At 38.9% G+C, this 15,046-nt stretch overlaps 1 protein-coding gene across 2 annotated transcripts in view; it reads left to right on the top strand.

Annotated features, from left to right (window-relative positions):
- LOC123772721 (thyroid receptor-interacting protein 11) overlaps positions 1–12,564 on the top strand; it is a 125,985-nt gene extending 113,421 nt beyond the window's left edge. For both annotated transcript variants that reach the window (XM_045766079.2, XM_045766080.2), the window contains 4 exons: positions 5,198–5,279; positions 6,554–6,779; positions 6,968–7,111; positions 8,121–12,564. In XM_045766079.2, coding sequence (XP_045622035.2) covers positions 5,198–5,279; positions 6,554–6,779; positions 6,968–7,111; positions 8,121–8,402 — 734 coding nt within the window. In that variant the 3' untranslated portion in view covers positions 8,403–12,564. The remainder of the gene's footprint in view (positions 1–5,197; positions 5,280–6,553; positions 6,780–6,967; positions 7,112–8,120) is intronic.
- Positions 12,565–15,046: the final 2,482 nt, after the last annotated feature.

Genomic DNA, 15,046 nt, shown 5'->3' with positions numbered 1-15,046 from the left:
GAGCATCTCACTGGAAACGGTGAGAACACATGCTTCTGCAGCTGAAAAACAAAAGCTATGAGGAGTTAAATATACTAAAGTTTAAAGATAGAAGAAAAAAAAAGGCAATGCAATTACTACATACAAAATAGTAACAGGAATATACAAAATTGAGAGGAATTCTTGAAATCTGCAATTTCAAGAAGGGGTCAGATTCAAGTTAAGGGAACAAAGGTATCTGAGAACATTAGAAAGTTCTCTGTAACAAACGGTGGTAAACGATTGGAACAAGTCAAGTGAGAAGATATTGGATACCAAAACTGTCGGTAGTTTCAAAGCATCATGAAAGTGCTGGAAAAATGGGAAACCATGAGCATTACTCTTATCCTGAAACTATAGATGGGCAATTGCACTAAAGTACCATTAATTACACTTGATATGGAGATATACAGTCATTCATAAAGTCTCACCTTTTTGCACTTATTAAAAAAAAAATAAACCTTTTGCTGGAAATTTTGACTAATATTTCTCAATTTATAGCATTTAGTTTACCATCTTGACATGCAGCATGTTTAGTTCTTTGATTCATTAAGTTCAAGAATAGTTTAACCTACACCATGGTAGACATGACAACAAAAAAAGTCACAAATCACATGTAAAATAATCATATATGGTGTTTAGAGCACAGGAGGTAATTAAAGATAGCAATGAGAACCTTGTAAGAGTTTATAAAATGGTCCCATTTCATTCTAATATACTTGTTAGTGAGCAATTTTTGGGAGGGGTCCTCTTTGCATTCCATCCTCAAAACAGATTCCAAATTCTATGCAGCATTTGTTCTACCTCTTTATTATTTAAACATCTTTTACATATGCAATTCACTCTGCTGGAATCAAAATAGGAAGAGGATTAATATGTAACAAGATCTGTTTTATGCAAATTATATCAGATAATCAAGACTATTGTATTTTAATATATTTGTGTTAACTTTATAAAAATATAATTTGCACTTCTTATGAGTTTAAGAAACTTTGCAATCACTTAAAAAGTAATGAATTTATCTACTTACAAATTTACACTGCATGTTTTTTTTTTAGATATAAATAGATGACTTGGCATGATGTTTGGATTGCATGTGCATGAAGCAATTTTAGAATGCTAATTTAAGGTTGATAATTGATTGCTGTACTGCATGTTGATGTTTAGCGTGTGCTTCACGAGCACCAGTACTCCTACTACACAGTGTTCACAGTGTTCTAATGAGGATACTAATCATGTATTAACTTTTAACTTTTGTATTCGGATAGAAACGCTTAAAAACTTGCAAACGCCAATATAGATGGAGATAAAATGTCCAAGATGGTTGTTGTACTTTAAAAATTGTCAAATGTATCAAGTTTAATATAATGTAAGTGGATGAAATTCATGTTAAGGTATTAGGATGCTGTAGTTCATATGTATAGTATAAGCTTTATTTATATAATTAATTTGCATCTTAAAAGAAAGGTAAATGTGGCTCACTTGCTCTGAAATGTTAAATTTTCTGATTACACTATAGAAAATATTTGTTGTAGAGTATATTTAAGAATTAAACATTGGGCAGTTTCATAAAATTGGACATAAAAAGCTACAGGAATAAGTCGGTACACTACGCAAAACATGCTACAGTCTCGCTGGTGGCGGCACAGTTTAATGCTTTACAGTACCCATGTATGTGAAATATATCTACAATTACAGTATACAGTATGGTAATTTTGATTGCTGGTAAGTACAGTATATATATATTATGATGTAGCAGCATGGAAAGAAAGTGGTGAGAGTACATTTTGAGAGCATGCATGACAACTTTGGTCTAATGCATGACTGCATCTGCCATAACCTTCATGAGAGATGGTCTATTTTAACATTTGCCTTTAATTTTGTTTTTTTTTTTAGCTTGAATTTCATCCTTTCCATTAGTTAATGGAAAATTGAAATGCTGTGCAAATTTGTATGCCATGTATAGGAAAATTATTTTGATTAAATAAGAGAGATGTAGGCAACATCATTCATGCTATGTTCATTCAAAGAATTTCTCACATTATCTCTCATGAAAACTTAGTCAAAATTGCTCTTTAATGATGACCAAACCACACGTCGGAAAATGAAGGAACTGTTTCCGTCCATCCTGAACCAAAACATTGTCTTCATTTTCTGGTTTGTGTGGTTTGGTCATCATATCTTTGGCCATGTTATTGTGACTCATCATTTACTCTTTAATTCTTGGCATGGCAATTACCCCTTGTATTCCATGCTGTCGTAGTAGCATGATTGCTCCTCAACATACCACATGCTCGTATACTGCTAGTTGACCCAGCCAGCCCAATCAAGACTTATCTGGCAGAAGCTTTGGCGGGCCAGCGAGGGAAATGTCTGCATCGGCGGCATGCGAATAGGCGGGACGGAGGCGTGAGTATTACATCAGGTACTGGTGTGTGCATGTGAACCAGTGGCTATGTAATACCCACCCTACTGACTGCACGGTCTTCTCCCCACCCATCCTACCCACAGCTCGTATAGATCTCGATAATTTGTTTCCTTTATTGCCTGGAAAGTTTGACGATCTTGTTCTGTATTGTATTTGAATTTTGATCCTGCCTGCTTATTTTAATTCCTATTTTTTTTTTTTTTTTAACTCTTGGTTATCAACATTGTGATTTTTGGACTACTGTAGTTTACAAATATCTATAGTAAAAATTTACGTAATAGTATTGTATGATGACATATTTTACAATTCCTAATGATTAATGTCTCTAGAATAGTGCCTTATAATTCCTGTAAGATCAGATGTATCCTATTTACGTAATGTAGATTCTTGTATGTCAATAATTTGCTGCAGTCTGAAAAGAGCCTCAAATTTGGCTAAATGCACATCTTGATAAATGTTTACAATTTCATTGGCATCTGAAAATTTTTAAAATATTTTCAAATTCAGTTGCAAATGATTAAAATTAGAAAAAAAATTTGTCATTTGAAGTTGTGAAAGGAGTGAGTGGATTTTTTTTTTTTTTTTTTTTTTTTTTTTTTTTGTGATATATACAAGAGTTGTTACATTCTTGTACAGCCACTAGTACGCGTAGCGTTTCGGGCAAGTCCTTAATCCTATGGTCCCTGGAATACGATCCCCTGCCGCGAAGAATCGTTTTTTCATCCAAGTACACATTTTACTGTTGCGTTAAACAGAGGCTACAGTTAAGGAATTGTGCCCAGTAAATCCTCCCCGGCCAGGATACGAACCCATGACATAGCGCTCGCGGAACGCCAGGCGAGTGTCTTACCACTACACCACGGAGACTGGATTCTACATGCAGTCCCCCTTCAGCAGAAGGTTTTGGAGGTAAAGCATATAATTAGTTTATACCAGATGTGGTTGAGCTTTGTGAAGTTTGCAGTCTGATGCCCATCTTCGAAAGCAAAACTCCCTCGGGGCATGACTACATGTAGTTCTTACCCATGAGTAATTAGAACAACTGATTTGGCATGTCATATTTCATACATTTACAAATATCAAAGAAAATCCATTTCTTAGATGCCTTAAGTGTGTTTGATAAGCTTGGAGCTTAATTGTATTTTGATATTTATAATGTACTTTACGAACATGACAAACATTGAGGAAAACCATCACGTAAAGTTTGAAAAATATGATTATGGATTAGGAAAATATTTGTTGAACAATATACTATAACCATTCCTTTACGTACAGTAAAGAAATGATATAATTGGCTCCTTTAAATAGTTAAGATTTTGACTTGTTATGGAGTCTGTCCAGATACTTAATATTTATCAGATCACTTAAATCCTTTTATTTTATGAATACAGTACTCTAAAGGCAACAGCTTAGCAGTCAAATTTATTATATAGAGGAATTGGTGTGTCAGTTTAATGAGTGGTATAATGATTTTTGGCTTATTGAATGTTGGTACAATTGATCCAAGATGTACATTATCTGCTGTACTTAATATGTGCTACTTTATTTTTTAATGAGATGAGCTTTAAGATTGGTGCTTACCATTGTTTCTTTAAGTTTGTTACTAGCAAATATGTCTGTCTTTGTTAAATGATGATTTCCAACTAGATGCAGTATTTAAATTTAACTTGTATTAGGAAAACATTGTGAATAGCATAAGTCTTGCTTACTGCTTTAGTTAGTCTTCACTGTAATAATCCTGGTGGCAATTGATCACACATTTAAGTTATATGTTAATGGACAGTGTTTAGTGGGCCACGTTTGAAATGATATTACAGACTGCTTGATTCTTTGGGTTTGGCTTGTTTGCTCTGTGGTAACTGGCTTCATAAGGTTTACTCGGTGTTTGCCGGAGAGACGTCACAGGTTTATCATTGGATTGGTGGGTATAACAGATTTTATGTATAAGTATCTAATCACACATTTCATACATTATTAAATGATTAATAATGCTCTTCTTGCCACTTTAGTTAAATGATTGTCGGCTGATATTGTGTGTTTATACTGTACACAGTACAGTATAGTATACTCTGAAATTTATCCTCTAATTTTTTTCTCTTAATTGTTTTAAGCTTTCAAATATATTTTCTTGAAGTTGATAAAATTTACAAACGACTCAACTGCATAATTATATCAAAACATTGGTTTTAAATTTAAGAGATGCATAGTACTTTAATTTACTGGTGATAATACTGTACACTACTATGATTCATATTTAAATTTCAAGCTACGATGCAAAGAATAAACAAAGCACAAAGTGCTAACAGTGATGTAGAGGAACACAGATGAAAAAAAGACTTAATCGAGTGATGTTTTACCGGTAAGGGCTTTACGATATATCTTTCCTCACTGAGATGTAAAGGTGGATGTTGCCCTTACAGGCACAGATATCATCTTTACTAGTCTTTTTTCAATTTGGTGTCGGTGCCAAGTAATGCACAGAATCTATTTAAAAGGAAAACTGTATTTCATAAATACAGTATTTGCCTTATTTAAAGTTCTCTTAAATTGAATACTAGAAAGTGTCAAAATTATTTGTGATTTCTTTTCCATATTAAATAGTGGATCTCATAGAGAAGTAAATAATTGTATAAAATGGTTAATTTAGTTATGGGTTTAAAATTAACATCCTGGTGTTTATAGCAGCAGAACAGGTTGTGGGGTGACAAGAATTTTGTCTCTAAATCTGTGTTTCTTCACTGGTACCAACAGTGACATCTCAAGAAGAAGTTGCCCGCAAAGCACGTGACGAAATGATTTGTTTGAAGTCGTCCTCGGAAGCAAAAGTTGATAAGTGAGTAGCCACCTCAAGTGTTGTTTGCCACTTACTAATGAGCCAGTTAAAGAAACCACCCACTTTCTTATTGATGTGTCAGTTAATGCTTTGGATATGCCTTTTAAGGATTATAAATCCTTGGCGAGTATGCATTTTTCTGGAGGAGGGGCCTAAATGTGGCTGTGTAGCTAGCCACACTGAAAGACCTAGACACACAAATTATAACCCTAGGAGTTCTTAATAGCTTACTAGAGGCCAAAATCTGCCCCTTTCCCCTCAGAGGTGCAGGAAGCTTTTTCAGGGGTGAAAATAGATTCAAGTTGTCTGCAGTGTCATTAAATTTAGGGAACTTATGGCCTCCCCCTTGGGGCCTATGATTTTGGTAAATTTGCAACTTTGCCTGCTGTCTTTACTAACGTCTTGGCTGTTTTGGCTTCATGATTTTGGAAGTCTAATAGGGTCCCGACAGCTTGTTTTCCCGGTTTGTGTCTTGCTTGTGGCGGTCTTGGAAGGGTTTTTCCGTCCTGGTTTATCCCCTTCAGGAATTTGATCCTTTATCATCTCCCTGGTAAGTCTCATTTTTTCTCTTTCTGTTGATAACAGGAAGCCACTGCTCGCCCCCCCGCCACCCCCCCCCTTCCGAGAAAACCAGTGTTGAGTATAGTGAAATGCCTCCTTCTGGGGAGGTCTCGGTGGTGGCTCCCTGGACCCTCCCTCCTTATTGAGTTCATTGGTTGATTTTCTTTGCATTGGATTGATGATTGTTGACAAACAACTGTCATACATAGAGACATTTAGATGAACTTACTTACTTTATGAATGCTTTTCATTGTATTTAAGTTGGGTCCATACAGAGGTTTTGACAGTCGATTAGTTAACACTGGTCTCCTGTTCTGTTTACTGTAATGCATGTTGCCAGGTGTACATTAGGTTATTTACTGTTCAGTTGAGTGCCTCAGCACTGGCACTTTGTCTTGTGAAGGTCCTAAACTGATTAGTGCTTCTAGTCTCTCAATTGCCATCTTGTATAACTAGAACATATTTGGATTGTTATAATTTATTTAAAGTTTTTAATTGTAAAACTTCCTATGTAATTACAGTATTCATTGTGATTAAAATGTAAAATTTTTGATAGAAAATTGTAATTGTATGCACCTTCATGAAATGCGTAACACACCTAATGAGGTTTAAGGAATGTGGTATTATTCAATAGTGTTGACTCTGTACTGCAAGAATTTCTTACATTTTCTTGTTTTTATCATCAAGGTAATAAATGTAATGGATTTCAACAGGCCCCTTTTACGTAATCTACTTGTGGGTTACTTTGCAACTCCAGCAGACAATCGTCAAGAAGTTCTCCGAATTATTGCTGAGGTGTTGAACTTTTCTGGGGAAGAGCGTGCCCGAACAGGATTGGATGTGCATGGTACCTCATGGCTCTCATCCATAGCTAATTTCCTTGCTCCCCCAGCGAGTAATGTTCGTGTTACCTCGAAGGTGGATGTTCTGGATCATACAGTGAGTCTTGGAGAGTACAGAATCTGAATGTTGAGCTTGAAATTTGAGCCAATGTTTAATGCTGGTTAAAGTTGATTAAATATCACAGGATAAAAAAAAAAACTATTTCACAAGTGCTCTATCAAATATTTTGTTCTATATATCCCATGTTACTTTTAACATATTTATTGATATGTGTCTATTTACAGTCACTCTCGCAAGCGTTCATCAGATTTCTCGAGGATGAATCGAGTCCACGGCTTCAGGCTCGCCTCCCAGCTGTTCAGATGGTTCAGCAGACCACAGAAAAAGCTGAGAAGAAAGCTCAGGCTAAAGCTCAGGCTGCTAATAAGGTAAGATTGTCATCTTGATCTAATTACAGTACAGTGGGAATGCCATCAAACACTATGGGGCAAAGCTAATGTTAATGGGGCTTTTCTTTGAACTGTCAGACTCCTGGAAACCACACAAGATAAAGCAATCACTGGCATTTAGCTTGGTGCCAAACTTATACAGTATATACATGATCGTTATTGGATCGAAAATCTAAAATTAAGGAATTTGCTGCCCGTGGTGGGCAGCCATGGTGGTCGTCTCCCGTCTTTCCTCACGTGGTGGGTGAGGAAAGGCAGTAGTGAGTTAGCTGACCTGCCTCCCTCACGAAAGTGTTACGCCTATGGAAATATTCTTCTTTTCCGGGTAAAGAAGGGTACCCTTTATCATTATGTACCCTTTATAGGGTAGATAATGATATGACAAAATTATAGATTCAGCCAGCCAGCTAGCAGCTCTGGTATTCAAAGATATAGTTATGATCCTATACATTTAACCATCTGTTTTGATAATTATGTAATTTGCTAAGTGTAGTTACAGGATGAGCTATCTCGTGATGTTCCATCTTCCCAGTAATCTTCAGGACTACTGATGGGTTTGGCCTCCACCACCACCTAGCTTGTTCTAACCGTCTACCACTGTTTGCAAAATGAACTTTTTTTTTTTTTTTTTTTTTTTTTTTTTTTTTTTTTTTTTTTTTTTTTAGCTTAGTTTCCTTAGTTTTAGCATTTGTCATCTTGTTCCAGGTTTCAAGAATTCTTCTTTGTCAATTCGAACTTTTTTCTAGCAAAGTTCAAACAGAAAATTTGATTAGGTTGACTAGAGCAGTGACACATTGTATTTCAATGATTACAGGGTGCTGTTTGCCTTCCTGTTAATGTTCTCTTCATTGTCACTACCTATATTAAAATCATTTTGCTTTAATTTTTGCATTATTTCATTATTAGTGATACAATATTACTGAACAGTAAATCACTATTTGAACCCTTTAATGATTCATTGTAAGAGTGATAATTTAATCTTTGACAGATCAACCCATTTATCAGCATTGGGGATGCATCGGCATCTGGTAGTGAATCGGGCTCGAGAAACTCATCACCTCTCCTGGCTGCAGCTTCCACTACTCCAACTATGCCCACTATAACCCCCGTGGTACCTACTTCTCCATCGGCCCTGGTAGTGCCAACTACGGTTACATCCAGCTCGGTGATGACCACAAGTGTTGTGTCAATGAATAAATACCTGAGCAACCTTTTAACATCTGAGGCAAGTGAGAAAGCTGATGAAATTGCCAGCAAACAGTTCACCTAATCTTTGTGGAACGGTAATAATCTTATTTGTATATTTGTATGATAAGGATATACCATGCTACCATTATTTTCTTCCCTTATTGTTATGGGATAAGAGTAAAATTACAATAGAGAATCCATGCAGTATATCTTGTATAGAAACAAAACTGTGATAACATTTTCTTAAGAATAAGTGTAAATATGACTAATATTAGGGAGTCTGGATCGACTTGGTGGAACTCAAAAGCATTAAATAATGCATTGTATAGTTATAGGCAATAGTAACCTTATTGGCTCTGGTTTTATATATGCTACAGAACACTTCTAGGGATCTCAAGTTTTTTACATACTGTACTGAAAATGCTTTGTTTTGCATTTTCCCAATGGACATGGGGTAAATATTATTTTTAAAACAATTTGTCGCAATAGACAACTTCCGAGTCTGATATTGCAGATAGTGTAACTAAAAAAGCATGATGTGAGCATAGGAGAACTTGAGAAGCCTTGAACAAAGTAAATATTTCATGGGTGTGTTATCATGGTGAAATGTGCCAAGGTTTGGGTGTGCAAGTTGCCAAAATTAACTTATTTTATACATTAAGGGTACATACAGGCCCTTGCTGAACCTTGTTTAGCAAGGACAGTTTCTCAATGTTTTAACGGGGGGGGGGGAGAGAATAGTTTTTACGTGTGAATTAAACTAAATTTGAAAGGGACATCAGCTTAAATACCGTTATAAACTAATTAAAATACTGAATCTTATGATATGCACATGTATTCAAGATTTGTATTTTAAGTTAAACCAAAGTGTTATAGTCCAGTTTTTTTTTTATATAATAAAGGTGGTGCTAAGGTAGCATTATTCCGTTCCCTAAATGCCTTTATACAGTAATGGATGAAATCATTAGTTACAAAAATCCAGTAATCATTATTTCCAGTACGAGATTTTTAATTTTGGATGGTAAAGGAATACTTTGCTGTAGTTACACAAATTTTTAGTGAAACAAAACAGAAAACTGGTTGCCCATTGAAGCATTAATGTGTAAGGTTTAGAGGCAGCATTTGGGCTACAGACACTAACAACCTGATGGATGATATGTCCTAATTTCATGTTCTACTTTTCCACTAGTTTTCACCACTTTTCTTTTAAGTGTAAATTGCAATAATTTTATTTTGTAGTTGAACCACAATTTGTAATTTTGACAAGCGTTTTGGGCACTAATCCTTTTGACACCTGTATCTCATTAGGCAAGGATGACATGGACAAATATTGAATATTTTGCATATAAAATTAATCTTGCTTATAAACTTTGTAAAAAAAATTATACTGGCATTTTAACAATTTCTGTATGCAAGTGATAGAAATTAAGGTATTACTTAGCTAAGAATACTGTACATCGAGATTAGAAATAAAATAGTATACTAAATGAATTTAGTTGTTAATGTATAATTTACAAGACAATGCCTTGCTAATACAGTATGGCAATAGGAATTTCTTGTTGGAAGCCCTGTCTGGATCTCTTGAAGCTACTTACACCGATAGTGTACCAGGTGCTGGGTCGCATCAACCACAGAGTTCTGTCTGGCCAACTGGGGACCAAGAGCCAAAACCTGGCCCCCTTCAGAGGCACAGGGAGCAGTGATATATATATATTTATTTATGCCAACAGCAGGGAAGGGACCCCAGCAAGACGAAACAAACCACAGCTATGAAGAGACCGTAGCCACAAATAGCCAGGAGAACTCTCCAACAATGTAAACAAAAGATCAAAACATACAAAACAAGCACCAGTCATTTAACCCATCTTACTCCTGCGTGGGGGGAAAAGGTAGCTCAATCAGCTGGTTTTGCAGCCCTTGGTTCTCTGATGTGTATAATGTGTGTATTGCCTCTCAGCTTGGGCTCCGGTTTTCTGCTTTCAGCTAAGTAGTAATTTCTTTGCCATTCTTGGCTTTTCTGTATGCTGCTTAGTGTAGGGCAAGTTTGGACTGAAGTGCATGTGCACAGGGTTTCCTTCCTTGTGTGTTTGCTAGTGCTGCCATTACACTTCACAGGGTAACTTCCCCAGTCCCTCATCGCTTGTGGTGGTTCTTGCCCAGGGTGGGGGTTAGGTTATTTGGGTCTCTATTTACTCTGGTATTGTGCAGCATTTGCTGACTTGGAGTACACTGGGTATTCTCGTGCTACACGTTAGTGCACCGAAGTTGACCTAAGCCAGGCTATGTTGGCTTACTATGCCATTTGTATATATTGGTTTACTCCTGTATTAATAGACATGGACATCACACTATTAGTGTTGGTTCTGTTGGTATAGATTCAGTGGAGTATTCCTTTAGTCGGCGTAGCATCAGTGCCTGGGTTTCCCGCTTGGTCAAGTTTCATGGCACTTGGCGATATTCATTCCTTCTGCCATACTGCCTGTTGGGTCAGTGACACCTTCGACCCCGAATCTTGTGGGGTTTGTTCTCGTATGGCCACTCTTTTTGGCTCCTAATGAGGTTTAGGCTTCTCAGGCAGCAACCATTTTACAAGTTCAGTTTGGTAGGTTACATTGGGCTTGGTTATGTGCCCAGGTGGATGCCCCTAAGCTACCCAGGTTGGTGTTTAGGCATCTGGAATTGGAGGTTTTCGTCAATATAATTTTGGGTCAGTCCACTCTACCACCTTTTCCCGGCAGACATGGTTCGCTCTTCTGATCCTCTTTGCTGCTTCCAGGCATAAAGGGTCAAAGGGTTTTGGGTAGGGATTAGTTAAAGATGTGCCTCCAGGGGTTGCCCCGTCCAATGCAGGTATAGAGGCAGTCGAGCTGGCTAGTCGTGCTGAGGGTTCTAGGTATTTTTGGCCAGAACCTTCTTCCTCTGGTTGAGAATGCTGACACTGCCTGGGGCCCCTCCACTGCAGCTTCTGTTGGATGAGTCAGTTTGACATTTAAGCCTGGCTCCTTTTGCAGGGGGTGGGGTTTCCATATCCAACCCCCCCCCCCCCCTTTTATGAATATGCTTTAAATGTGGCGTACTCCTAGGGGTTCAGTTCTGCATGCCTTTGGACCCATCAGGATCGTCTTTCTGGAGATTTTCATCCTCCTAAGTCTCCAAACACGGTTTAGGCAGCCAGGTATCTTGTCAATTTGTCTAGGCCCAGGCACCCTTGTGGGGCTTTGGGTTGTCTGCTGCATCCTGGCCTTTCAGTGATTCTTCCTCCCTGGCCCTGTGTTAACTCTGGTGGCTTGGACACCTTCCCTCTCCAGGTCGTTCAGGGAGGGTGGAGACTTTCTCACATCTAACCTAGAACCGAGGGCTGTCACCTGCTAGCTACTACTACCCCCCCCCCCCTCCTCCCATCCCCAAACAAATGAGGCAAATGAGCTGGCGGTTGTTTTTAAACTTTCGATAGATTGTTCATATTGTTGCAGAGTAGTTCTGGCAGTTCGTGAAACTACGATCTCTTGTAGAGCCGTGTGTTTTTTTTTTTTTTTCTTGCCGACATTCTGGGTCCCTTCCCTGGTGGTGGCATAAATAAATAAATGCCAGTACTCCGTGCCTCCGAGGGGTGGCCAGGTTCTGGCTCTTGGTCCCCGGTAGACCAGATAGAACTCTGCAGCTAATGCAACCCGTTCTCGCAAATTTAATAAGTCAATATTGACTTATTAGTTGCGTGCATAGGTGACATACTAAACATAATAGTTTCCCTTGAAAAGCTTCATAGAAAACACCGACCTTACCTAACCTACTTAGTATGTTAAAATAAGCATCTTATAGCTTCGTAATTACAATTGTTACTTAACCTATTATAGGTATAGGTTAGGTAATAATTGTAATTACGAAGCAATAAGATGCTTATCTTAACATACTAAGAAGGTTAGGTAAGGTCGGTGTTTTCTATGAAGCTTTTCAAGGGAAACTATTGTTAAGTATGTCACCTATGCACATATTTAATAAGTCAATATTGACTTATTAAATTTGCGAGAACGGGTTGGCTAATGCGACCCAAAAGATAGTACACTATCGGTGGAAGTAGCTTCAGGAAGCCACCGAGGCTCTCCCAGAAATTACATTCAATGGTGGCAGTTTTCTTTTGTTACTGTTGGTCTGTTGCTATTCAGTTAATGAAAATTGTTGTAAATACTATGTAAGGTTTTATAATTTTGCTTTAATGTCAGAGTAATAAAGGTTAAACATTCAAACTTCTTTCCTTACCTTAAACATTTAATGAATTATTTCATGCAAGAGTTACAGCAATGCTTATAATAAAAAATTTTTTATTATAAGACAAGGCCCAGTGGCTCCCTAAAACTACATGCTGAGATAATTACCATCTACTGGGTCACATCATCCATACAGTTCTGGAAACTTACCAGTGACTGGTGCCAGAACCCAGTCTTTTTTCCTCAGAGGCACACACACCGATGGGCTTACCATAGCTCGTGCTACTTCTAACATTTTTTTATCCAGGTAGCGAATCTTAAACAACTCAAAGGCACAGGGAGTTGTGATGTTTCTTTTGCCACCTTACCAAAAAAGGCAACCAGAAAGTCAGTCAAAACAAACTACAATACTATTAGAATCAAGGGAGACCAAAGCTTCAACACCGGCCAAAAGAAGCATCCACACTTGGCAGGTAGCTCACCGTCTACTGGGGCCCCGAGATCTAGGGCAGATGTAGACATCCACCAAATGACCTGGTAGGGAGGAACAGGAAGCCTCTGGGGCTTACCCAGATATCGACATTTCATTACATTCAGAACTGATTTTCTGAGGGAAGCCCCTTGTGGCTCCCTGAAGCTAAATACCCATGGAGAAGGAAGAAAATATAAGAATTTACTAGAGAGGATGGAGCAGCGCAGGAATAAGAACAAGGACGAGACTTCTGGCCAAGACATATGATCCCAGAAAATAAGCCATGTAACAGGAGACAGAGGAAACTGGATGAACCCACAAGGCATTCACTAAAGCAGAATCAGTGGCAAGATGGTCGTGGTGGAGAGCCACCACCGGACACAACACCATGCAACCAAGGGACCTGTCCAAGGAGTCAACCAACTCTCTCTTCACCAGAAGAGGAGCTGGCTGCAGTGAACATGCCACTCATCAGAGCCAAAAGAGGTAGGAAATTATCAGGGAAAAGTGCCGTGCCATGCCATTACGACTATACAGCACTTGGAAGGGGTCAGGATTTAGGATGGGACGGGAAAAGGTATGGTGCCCAACCACTCGGACGGTCGGAGATTGAACGCCGACCTGCATGAAGCGAGACTATCGTTCTATCGTCCAGCCCAAGTGGTTGGGCCAGAGCCAAACAAATACCCTGCCTTTGGAAGAGTATGAAGCTTCCCAACCCAGTAACTGGTGGTAAGAAAAACAAAAGGCAAAGCCTTAGTGAAGGAATCCCAGATAGAAAGGGATACCTCAGATGACAAGAAAGAAAAAAAAAACAGGGCCAAAGACCAGGCAGGCTCAAGTAGTGCATGAGCAGGCCAGAGGTGAAATGATCCACGAGAAAGCCTGTGAAATGGCACCAAGATTGTATCTACAACTAACAAGCTGTAGTGCCTGCCAGTGCCACACGATGAGGCGACAGTATTTGGCACGAGATGCCGACTAAGAAAAAACCAAGAAAGAGGAGGAGAGCATCACACACTGAAACCAAAGCCCAGTGATGTGAAAGGAGTGCCATGAAACCTCATACTGTCTCCGAGAAGAATGCAGGTCAGACACCATCAGAGAAGGTTGCCATCAAGATGGCGAGAAATATGGGTTTAAAAGTCCAAATGGAGAGCTGAGGAGAAGGTTGACACAAAAGTAAGACACCAAGCTGACCTTCTAATAGAGACCGAGCCGCAGAAAAATGCCTGGGTATAGACACCAAGCAAGCAGCACCTAAAACCAAGGCTGAGCCAGCCTCCAGGGAACCAGGAAAATGATTCTTCCTTGGTAGGATTCCAACCTGGCCAGGCCACTGAGCAACAGCCAGACCAGATGAAAGAGGAGCTAGGGACCCCCCCCCCCCCCACCTCAAGTAGTCCAGCCAAAAGGTTTCCACCGTGAGACCCTCATGATAAAGAATAGTACCACATACAAAAGAAGGGGCCGATTCCATGCCTACACAAAGAGGTCCACATCCAGGAGCCCATACGTCACGCAAAGCCAAAGAAAGATGGCAGCATCAACAGTCCATTCTGTGGAAACAAGATGGAACTAGGACAGACTGTCTGAGAGCATTTCACTGCAGGAAACAACCCTCCTCAGAGGGAACAGAGTCGAATAGGAGCTAGCCCTTTGCTCAGACCCTGCAGGCAGTGAGCTATCTCCCCTGAAATAAACGTGGGCGGTGGGGAAACAAGCTTGCACTAGTTCAGAGAGAATTCGATCATTTGTGGGCCAATTTTGAGGCTTTGGTCTCTTTGAATCCAGTAGTGGTTTATTTTGCAGCCCGTCCTTAAAGTCCAAAGTCCATTCCATGCACCCACCAAACCCCGTTTTTTAATAAAAAACGGTTTACACAAGACTCACAACTGATGATATCCGAACACTTCCAGAACAAGTGTCTCCCTGATGACTTGTTTGAACTACAACGCTGTAAATGCTTCACCCATGTACTACAAATGCAAATAATCGGCAACAGAACCGAAACACCTAACCTAACCAGTGCCTAAATATGCACAATAT

This window comes from Procambarus clarkii, chromosome 50 (assembly GCF_040958095.1).
Source record: "Procambarus clarkii isolate CNS0578487 chromosome 50, FALCON_Pclarkii_2.0, whole genome shotgun sequence".
Classification (NCBI taxonomy): Eukaryota; Metazoa; Arthropoda; class Malacostraca; order Decapoda; family Cambaridae; genus Procambarus; species Procambarus clarkii.
The sequence above is the reverse complement of the archived record's forward strand: the minus strand, read 5'-3'. Positions and strand labels throughout refer to the sequence as shown.